This window comes from Serinus canaria, chromosome 3 (assembly GCF_022539315.1).
Source record: "Serinus canaria isolate serCan28SL12 chromosome 3, serCan2020, whole genome shotgun sequence".
Classification (NCBI taxonomy): Eukaryota; Metazoa; Chordata; class Aves; order Passeriformes; family Fringillidae; genus Serinus; species Serinus canaria.
In genome coordinates this window covers 79,058,683-79,069,559 of record NC_066316.1, presented here as the reverse complement: position 1 = coordinate 79,069,559, position 10,877 = coordinate 79,058,683, and the positions used below count along the sequence as shown (strand labels likewise).

General features: G+C 36.7%; 1 protein-coding gene across 3 annotated transcripts in view; it reads right to left on the bottom strand.

Moving 5' to 3' along the window:
* Window positions 1-358: 358 nt before the first annotated feature.
* CEP162 (centrosomal protein 162) overlaps window positions 359-10,877 on the bottom strand; it is a 44,341-nt gene continuing 33,822 nt past the window's right edge. For all 3 annotated transcript variants that reach the window (XM_050972632.1, XM_018918748.3, XM_050972633.1), the window contains 5 exons: window positions 9,098-9,768; window positions 8,151-8,292; window positions 7,073-7,171; window positions 4,179-4,313; window positions 359-2,508 (listed from right to left, as the gene is read on the bottom strand). In XM_050972632.1, the coding sequence (XP_050828589.1) occupies window positions 2,299-2,508; window positions 4,179-4,313; window positions 7,073-7,171; window positions 8,151-8,292; window positions 9,098-9,768 (1,257 nt within the window). In that variant the 3' untranslated portion in view covers window positions 359-2,298. The remainder of the gene's footprint in view (window positions 2,509-4,178; window positions 4,314-7,072; window positions 7,172-8,150; window positions 8,293-9,097; window positions 9,769-10,877) is intronic.

The window sequence follows — 10,877 nt, the reverse complement described above, 5'->3', positions numbered from 1 at the left end:
ACCCTCAGAGAGAGAATTTAATTCCAGCTATGTAAGATACCAGCAATTGCTGAGAACTGATTGTAAGAATTGTAAAACGTGTTTGAATGAACTGCATGAACACTAGGATAACCCTCTCTTGCTGACTTAAGCACCATCCACATGAGAGAGTTTCCAGTAACTAGAAATGCTTCCTCTAGGATTTCTGTCCCAGGACCTGGCCTCTCTGGGGACACAAGGCTTGCAGTAGTTGAAAAAACATCTCTCACTTCAGGTCACACACTTTAATAGAGTGTTACACATACAGCAAATTATACAGGAAATAAATTAGTTGAAATGATTCAATTTTTATCCTTTTCAGTTGCAAAACAGACCCAAATCAAGAAAATGCATTATATTTACACATAGATGATATTTTATATACAAACCATTTTTATATTTACACATTTTATGAATGTAGACTAATACTTTGTTAGATGGGGACAAAATAAAAATACTGAAAATATCTGAACATGAAACAATCAAGATTACCATATTAACTGGCAACTGATCATCCTTTTAAAATATCTATATATATATATATGTGTATACAGGCTCATTTCATGTTTGTGTATGGGCCAGAAAGAAAAAACCTTGTACTTAAGCACTGTCTATGTCTATAATTTGTTATACTCTTGTTTTTTATGCATGCTATGCCACACGCTTATATGAGAGAAAATGCAGGTTTACTGCTGGTCCCTGAAGAACACAATACATAAACAGAGAAGCACAGACCTGAACTATTTCACATCTGACTTAAATGCTAGGTTCATCCAATACTGCAGGTCCTTAGGGAGTACAGTCTAGCTTTCATCTTCTCTTTGCTCTAAATAAGCAGAGTTGATTGAGATACAACCTCAATATATGTGCTTAGGAATTCTTAAGGACATGCAGCCACTGAAACTTCAAACTAATAATGTACTGATTTATTGGGAAAGCATGCCTTCCAACCACCACATAGCTATCATCATCTATTTTAAATTACCTTTATTTTTAATTGCTGCTTCTTGCTTTTAGCAGCAGGTTTTTCATATACGTAAAGCCATGCTCATCATCCCCCCTCCCAAGGCTCCTCTCTGGAGCAGTGCAGTTCCTATGGCTTCAGAGGTTCCTAGGGCTGCATTTCCTGGAGTGATGACTCTTCCTTCCCTCCACTGAGTCCATCTCTTTCTTGAAAGAAGAGACCAAAAGCATAGCACCCTAAGGCACACATTTGTGTTGCAGCAGGAATTGCCCCTTGGTACCAGCTCTACAGCACAGGTGTGTAACTGGCAGGGCCTGAGGAGAAAACAACAGCCTCCAACATTCAGGGTGTTACCTGCCATGATGCCTGTCAGTTCAGCAGAAAGTTACCTCCACCTTTGGTATTTTGGTTTGGTTTTCAGTTGTTTTTTGATTTTTCATTCCCCCAGTCTCTTTCCTAACTTGCTCAATATTTTAACTCTAAATTTTCCCACCTACACATCCCTGAAGTTTGAACTTTAGCACACTGTCTTCACATCTGACTGATCTCTTAGCCTGTCAAGATCCCCTACAGAGGTACTTACTATGTCAGATCCTGAGCAGCCCACTGTAAAAACCTTCCTTTTTAAAAGGGACACCATAACTACACTCACACTGTATTTTATAGGTTTCTTCTGTCTCTGCCCTGTAAAATTCAGCCAGACCCACTCTGCCATCAGTCTTACTAGCACAGTTGGAATAATCTCAAAGAAAAACTTGAATGTGAGCACCACCAGGAATGCCTGCTCTGTTCCAGCCCTCCAATCATTCACTGAAGTGGAAAGAAGTCTTAAGGGAAGGAATATTATAGGATTGGAGGGAGAGAAGAAAATGTTGGAAAAAGATGCTTTTCCTGCCCTATGGAATGAAATACATCAATGCCATACACTAAACATACAAACCAAACAGTTTGCTTCTCAAATTTTTCACAAAGGAATCACTATAAGACAAGTTAGAAATCAAACTTAAAAATATTCAGGCATGTTCTACAGTCTGTGAAAAAGGAAACTTTTCAATGGCAGCTGATTTACGGAATAACCTCAAGATTCCTATTATTAAAAAAAATATGTAAATTTATTACTAATAAAATAGGAGACATACAGTATGACTAGAGTACTGCTCAATGCAAATCTGCCTCTGGACACGAGAGATTAAAGGAAGATCAAAATGCAATGCAATTTATACATGTCACAATAATGATTTTCAAAACCATTTCTATACATAACTCTGAATATTAAAATTCTGCTGCTCTATTTAACCACTACCTAATCCTGTCTTCTAACAGCTGTCTGTCACTCTGAATGCACTGGAATCAGGTGCAGGAATAACAACCCCTTGTTTCTGCAGCTCACGTAAAACATCGAGTATGGAATCCAGCTCCATTCGGAATTTCTCCAGTTCCTGATTCTTCTGCTGTGCCAGCCTTCGCCACTTCTCAGCCTCCTGGGTTTGCCTTATTTCAGAAATGTGCTGCCTTAGTTGGGTTGCCTGCAAATTAGAAGGAAGCACTGTGATTTCCTATGCCAATACTCAGCCAGTGCTGCCACTTTGCAAAAAGCTGCCACATCATTTTTTCTGATGCTCAGTCTCAAAGCTGAATGCTCACATCAAGCGGAAGCAATTTGTTCTGAATATTACAAAAATCATTCTGATAGCAACGAATTCCTTTAAATATTTGCATTAATGACAGAAGGGTAGAATTTATTATTGACTAATGAGCCGCAGGAGAATTTAATTTATTCTCTCCAAAGCAGCAATTAGATTTGAATATTTAAGGCAAAGCTGAGCATATAACACAAAACCTTCTATAAATTAAAATTAACTTTTTAAATTTCCACTTAAATGTGGTAATTAAAATAATGCTCTGCAAAACAAACTAAATCTGAATGACATGTTGTAGCCTACTATTCTACTTTTAAAAACCACAAGTTCTATGAATTATCAGAAAATGTCCTGTAGTCACAAAGATCTGATGCTGCTGCAGATAAAGGTCTGAATAACTTTAACATGAATCCCTGACATAATCATATTAAGTTACACTTCGTAAGAAGTGTCACAAGATATCAAAAGTTCCACAGCACAATTAATTGTAACAGATCCTTTAAAGAGAGCCTATCACTTAAAGGCCATAATTATCATATTTGCAGTTTGATACTAAGGATAATCTGTTAGCTGCCTGCTCAGCAGTTTCCTTTTCAACACCATTCATTTTGATATAATTCATTTGGGCAGCTGTTCAATGCCCCACTGCTGATGGTTAAAGGAGAAAAAACAAGAGAAAACAAAACCCAAAGCTCAATACATAACAAGGGCGGGAGGCCACAAAAAGATGAAATCATTTAGTACTAATTATGCATACTATTATTTCTTAAAAAAAAGCCCAAAAATTACAAAACATCTTAGTAAATACTATTGGTATTTACTATTTACTTATTGGTATTCAGTGGAGCTAGATCACAGAACAGGCAACAGCAAACACTTCACAAAAATGGTAAAGACATCCTCACATTATATAAAAGCAAATTAATAGCAAAAAATGAACTGTATTACAGTCACCTTCAGCAGGACAGAATGTGAACAAAAATAACAAAACAGTGGCAAGAGGATTTATTTTTAATCCAATGACTTGTTTTATGCAGCAGTCTTTTTTGAAAGAAAAGAAGTATCTGATATGGAAATGTACAAGAAGAAATCCTTCTAAACAACAAAAAAAATCTGTATATTAAAAACATATTTCTTGAGATCTGGTTTTAAAACAAAATAAGATATTACTATACTTTTAATGTAGCTTTTGTGAATAGGGCTGCAAGGACTAGATAATTACAGTTCCATTGAGGAATATATCATAGGTTAGACTCTGCACTCCAAACTCCTGCCAGTTTTCAGTAGCTCTCTTTCATTGTGAAACTGAAGTATGAAATAATGATACTGACCCCAGAGGTCTGTCTGGAGTCCAACCTTCTGGGACACCAAGGCCTTCTTAGACCAGGTCAGCACCTACGCTCACTTGCATTAGCAGGCAAAGACAAAACCATGGCTGCATAAAAACTACTTTCCTCCTGAGGTGCCAGCTAAATAAGCCTGAATAAATACCATAAAATTATAGTTAAGCCAATAAATTGCCCCTGAGAAGTAAATGCATCTATGCACTGGTGCACCTTTTGAATTTCATGCTCTCTTTCTGCATGTCTGCTCTCTATATGCTTGATTTTCTTTTCCAGGCACAAGAAATGCTTCATTTCAGGACTCTGGCTCTCCCTAGCCTCTCTCAGCTCTTCCAACAATTTTGTCACCTGCAGTCAAAGAGAATTGATGAAAATTGTTAAAATTGTGTTAGGCAGTGTATAAACCAGATTCCTTTAAAAAGTATTTGCATTGTTTAATTGTTACATTCAAAAACTGTAGAAAGGAAGACATAAAAGAGAAATCTCCTTTGTTCAAAAGCTTTAACAGGGACTCAGGGACTTATGTTAGTGTTTTTCATTTCTAAGAAGTAGCTTGAGGACATGAAAGTCTAGCTGTCTTTGATAAATCCAGTCCTGTTAATAATGTTATGAAGGGATTGCGTTCTGTCACATTTTATACTTCGTACAACAAAAGTTAACAGAGAATATTATGATTAGATGTTCTTACACTTTCCTTTCTCACACCCAAGATAAAGACCAAATATAAAAGGTACCAACGTATTTCTAAGGACTAAATTAATTAAAGACATGCTGCTAAGAGAGATGATTACAAGCCTGCATGTAAGTTTAATAATAACCAGGTAAAATAACTTGACAATGATTTAAAACTGATTTCCTAATCCTCCAGAAATTCAGGGAAGTTTTCTTATAAAGCCCTACTGGTTTATTCTCTTTTTTTTGCCTTCAAAGTAACTTCCTTCATCCAAAGTATTTTTTGGTCACTCTTAATGGGTATAAGTAAACTAAAGTGACAACTTTGACATCTTTATCCTTTATGACAGTCCTTAGCTTCCCTTAGCCAATATATTTGAGAGCTGCTACTCCTCTTCATGCACTCAATAGGCATCCTTGCCTCTCTGCTGTTAATTCAGGTAGCTGGAAGCTTTGTGTCTCCATAAGATGCTATCACTCTTACTGAGAAGTGACTCTGAGGCAGCTTACTATTATTTCCACATTTCAAGGTGGCTTTCTAAAATGACAAGGCCTATGTCAGTATGTTTTTGCCTGTCCATTACTCCAGCAGTTTTGAACCTGTTCAGCCACGTTTTTCAGATGAGCAGAAGTCTTAGTTTCAAAAGGTCTGTGCAAATGAGTGTCTGCTGCTTGGCTGCTAAGCTGTCCCACTGAAGGGAAGGGCTGATGTATGGTCTCAAGTATATAATTAAATACAATTAAAAAATCATAGTGGAAAGATCTCATGAGGGGGAAAAGCCCTAGGAGAAAATAGGCTCTGTGTATTTTGCCAGGGACAGAATCACATCAAATACAATGCAGTGCTATGTGCAAGCTGCACGTAGGGAAAGGAAGCACTCAGTAAATGGAAAACATCCATGAACAGCATTTCTGAGATTAGTATTCAAATAACAATCTTCCAAGAAGCCTCAGGAAAAACTCTGCCTTTTTGGATGTACCACCATTTTTGACACAGGACTCAATTCTATTCCCAGTGGTGCTTTCCCCTATCACTGCTATTTCCATTTGCAGGTTTGGTTGTCTTCTTTTCTCAACAAAACTTATTGAATCATTTAATGCTAAAGATGTATTTTAAAAGGTATAGATATTTGTCTCTGTACAGTCTTGCAATGATTTCTATAACAAAGACACTCCTTACATTTTCTTAAATACCAGCACCTTGAAGTTGGTCTCTAGCATGTGGGTCACATTGGATGGTCTCTTAAACCATCACTGTCAATAACCTGTAAAGCAGTCGTAGAGGAAACAATAACATTTGTCTCATTGTACTCATGCTCTGTTTTTCCAGGAAGAAGAATGACATATACTGACACCGCTGGAATGAAACAACCTTTATAAGGAAAACCAACATCTACATGAACCCAAAGTATCAGCCTCTATTCTGCAAACACAGAGCTTGTTTATTAGGACATCTTTTTTCTCACCCTACAAACTCACAGTTTTATAGAAATACTTCACAACAGAGGTAGAATTTTTCATGTGTAAGATAAATATCCAGATAAATAGGAGTTTAGTAAGATTAAGATTAATCACTTTTAATAACCCTTGCAAGTTAGACTATTATCAAAGTTAAGTTAAAATTAGTGATCCTCATACATCAAGTAGATGGTGAATGAAGCACAGGCACAATGCTGAGAGAGGCTACATCCTCCTCCTGAACAGGAAATGGCAACAAAGACTGGCAGAACTTCAAAAACAACAAATGCATAGCCAATGAGTCTAAAAGCTTGAGCTAAAAGGTTGACAGCAATTTGATCCAACATTAACCCAAATGCAAAGATAAGAAAAAGTGTAAATTTTAGATTATTTGCTATTGATTGAAGTAGAAGATTAGAAAAAAAAAACAACCTATATATTTCTCTCAAAATCCATCGAATTTCATAACTTTTATGGCTAACTCTCCCTTCTTAAGACACATTAAGTTTGAGAGACAGCAAAGGAGAAAGCCAAGAATATAACTGCCTAAGTCAGTTTTATGGCAATGGAGGATGAAAAAAGAAAAGTTTTTGAAAACAGTAATAAAAAATCCTCCTAATTAACAGGAATAAAGAAAAAGTCCTGTGGTCTACTTACCACTACCCACCATAACTCTCAAAGGATATGAAAACCTGGATTAATCTACTGATCAAACTTCATACAGATGTCAGACATTTCAAACAAAATAATAATAAAAATATTAACATCAAAATAGGTCAAAATTCTGCATTCTGTTACATGTTGTTCTCCTAGTCAAACTAGAAAAACCTTGCATTCTCAGGGATAATTCATGTAGAAGCAACTGACAAAGATTTTGTTTCTAAGACTTATTTTACTACATATTATTTCAGGCTTGACATGAATTAGGATGAAAACTCTTACTAGACTAAGGTACTCCCACTGAAATTTAAATATACCTCTTTTTGTAGAAGTTGCTCTCTTATCTGCGAAACTAAAAGAACTTCTTGACGTCTCTCTTGTTCACCAAGTTGTTCTTGAAGATGTTTTATTAATATCTAAAAAAGGTTTAAAAATATTTTGTCATTAGCATACACACCCATGACAACATGTGAAAACCAATGCAGTAGAAGTACAGAAAAAAATAAGTAGAACTGAGAAAGTTGGGGCTGTTCAGCCTGGAGAAGAGAAGGTTGTGTGGAAACCTCATAGCAACCTTTCAGTATCTGAAGAGGCCTACAGGGTATCCAGAGAGATTCATCATCAGGAACTGCAGTGATAGCACAAGGAGTAATGGGTACACATTGAAAGGGAGGAAGCTTAGGTTAAATATTAGGAAGAAAGTCTTTACTGTGAGGGTAATGAGACACTGGAACAGGCTGCCCAGGAAGGCTGTGGATGCTACAAACCTGGCACTGTTCAAAGCCAGGCTGAGTAAGGCCTTGAGCAACCTGTTCTAGTAGGAGGTGTCCCTGTCCATGGCAAAAGGGCATGATCACAAGTATGATCAATGATCTTTGAGGTCCATTCCAACCCCTAACATTCTAAGTTTCTGTGATTGTAGTACTGCAGGTGTAAGTGCTGTGTGCATGAACAACACTGCCTCCAACACGTGTGTGTGCATGGGCTATTAAAATAGCACACAGGTACATATGTAGTATATGAAAACAAGTCTCAATCTTCAAGTTACTTTCCTCATTTTAAAATGTTCTTAAATAATCTGAATGAAACAGCTCTTTCTACCCTTTATACCATGTGTAAAATAGCCTAGAGAAGTGGTGGAATTGCCCTCCTTAGAGATACTCAAAAGCCACCTGGACATGGTCCTGGATGACCTTCCTGAGCAGAGCAGTTGGACAAGATGACCTTCAGAGGTCCCTTCCAACCTCAGCCATTTTGGGATTCTGTGAATACTGTGGCACAGGATGATCTTTAAAATCATTGGTCCTACTTCAAATAAAGTAAGTTTATAGTAATACAGAAAGAAATAACTTTAAGACATATCTATATGTAAGTAATGTATCTACTGTATCTTACCTCCTGTGCTGAAATTCTGTTCTTCAGTTCAGCTACTTTAGAAGTAGAATGCTCCTTTGCATGCTGGCAAACAATCTTCTCGACTTCCCTCTGGTGGGAAGCTTTCAGAGATGCAATGTATTCTGCTGTGTCTTCCTGAATCCTGAACAGAGCAAGAGAAAAGTGAGATGCAGTAAAGCAGCTACAGACTTCTCACTTGAACACACAAAATAGTGGAAATGTTAAAGGCAGCATATCTTATATATTTCATAACAAAACCTTGCAAGACAGGATCACCATTACTTCTATTGCTCTGAAGGGAGAAAAGGGTGGGAAACTTACAATGGTGGATATGTGTATCATCTAACTGGAGGCAGTTGGGATATGAAAAATTCAGTCAATTGTCTTTGCTGGCTCCTCTTATTAAAACAGTGGCAAGAGAACAGATGCTTTTTAATCATAATGCAGCTATCTTCTTTTAGTTATCTATTTTAGAAAAGAATGTGTTGCAATCTAAATTGCATGTCCATTTCTTCTACTTTGATTGAGAAGGGATGTAAGGGAGACCAGGTGAAGTAAAAGGTTTCTACAGCCAGCCAAGTAAATTCCACTGAAAGCACACTCCGGGTTTGAAGGAAAGAACATGGACAAGTATTAATGCCATACAACACAAAGCATTTAAGATATGATGATTTACACAGAGATATTTTACTTAAAAGCACAAGAAAATATAGTATTAATAAAAGCATTAACACAAGTTTGCCTGTAGAAAGAACTGTGACAGTGCACTGCTTTAAAAAAACCCCCAAAGTAACAAAAGAGCCCCCAAAACTCCTCCCAAAGCCAGAAACAGCACAAATGAAGGTATAAGCAGCCTTCACACATGGCTGACATGTTAAAGTGCCACTTCAATCCTGTGTTTGCCAACACTTTAAAAAGGTTTTTAAAGGAATATGATGAGCATTTACCTTCGCATGTTGCTTTCAGAATAAGCCAGAGCTGCCTGAGACTTGACCCGCTGCTGGCTCATTTCCAGGGACAGCTTCTCCAGCTCCTCTTTCAGATGGACATTTTCTTGCAAAACTTCTGAGAGATGAGAATCAGAAAAGGTACGTGGTTGGTGTGTCTTGTCATCATTGAAAATGCTTAGACAGGATCCAGTGTTGTTGGAATTCCTTCTATCTGTTGCTGAGGTATTCTTTTTCAAGACCTCTGTAGAGTTCCCATTAGTATTTGTTTTATTTCTTAAATTATTATCAGACAACATCACCATCCTTTCTTTTTGAAGTTTCTCTACAGTTTTTGTGAGGTCTTGTATTTCTCTATTTTTGGTGACCAGTTCTTCATTTAGTTTTAACAACCTGTCTTTTGTGCTACCTTGTTTCATCTTAGAGTCCATGGACTCTAAATCTTTATTATCATTTTTACTTCTGAGTTTCAATTGGGAATTTTGACTTTTAAGATTTTCAATTTCTGTTTGAAGGTTTTCAACAGTGATCTGATGGGTCTTCTTTAGATTCTGAAGCTCCTGCTCAAGTTGTGCAGAATTGGCTTTATCACCATTCAGTTTCGGTGTTTCGTTCATGAACTCATAGGCAAGTAGTTGCTCAAGCTCTGCAAGTCTTTGTTCATACTGTATCTAGGAGGGGAGTAGAAAGTAGTGACAAAAAAGCACAAAAAAGTGTACTGTTATTATTAGCTCTTCCTATTATTCTTTAAAGTTACTGCCCTTCTGAAGAAAGATTTCATAAGACGCAATACAAATCAGGATTACTAACAAACTACTCAATCAGTTCAGAAATTAGTGAGTGAAATAATCAAGTCTGCTGTAAAACAGAATTACTTGAAAAATTTACTACAAAAAATCTAATGACAATGGATGCAGTAATTATGGGATAGACAATTATACTGACAAGAAAATATTTCATTTTTATGTAATTGAGTTCTCTTCAGATGCTACCGATGTTAATTTTGTCGTTATGAACTTGTTATATGTCACATGTTCAAAGTTGTATTTCACGTTTTTCAAAACATCCTGATTTTTACCAGAACAGACCTTTCTTTTTATGTATTTCTATGTATGAAGAAAGAAGTATGAATTCAGAGAGACCCAATCTTTCCTCCTCATGAGCTGAAGAACACTTAACCTTCTTAATAGCTTGGATGACCTTTGAGGAAATTATGATGAGTGACTTGTGGAGAAAAGGTGGAACAACTGCCCAATGCTTTCTTTTCCTGCCCATTAAGCACCTGTGCAGTTCACCTTTTCCTTTAAGTAAAATGCCAGACTTCCATGCTTCCTAACCCGAGTCTTTAGGCTCACTATCATGTAATTTTTGGACAGTATGTTTAGTGGTTCCCAATGCTCCCTGCAGAAATGCTCAGTCAGCAGACCTTTGAAATCACAGCCTTTGGTACACCAAGGAATTAGAGAAGCAGCTACTCTAACCCACAGGGTGAAAACTACTTACCTTAATTGTAAGAATTAAATGATTATGCTTTAATTTATTATGCCTATTACCTAATAATTATTATTAATTTATTATTATATAACAGAACATGTCCTCTTCATTTCATTACTACCATAGCAATTTCAATTTTTTTTCTTAGGTGCTGAAGGTACTGAAATTATGGTTCTAAATTCTTTGAGTATTTTTTTACCCTTGAATGTGGTCTTTGCCTTCATTTTTAAGCACTGCCCTGTGTTGGACCCCAGTTGCCTAGTGACTGTTACTTGCAAAGTGGAGT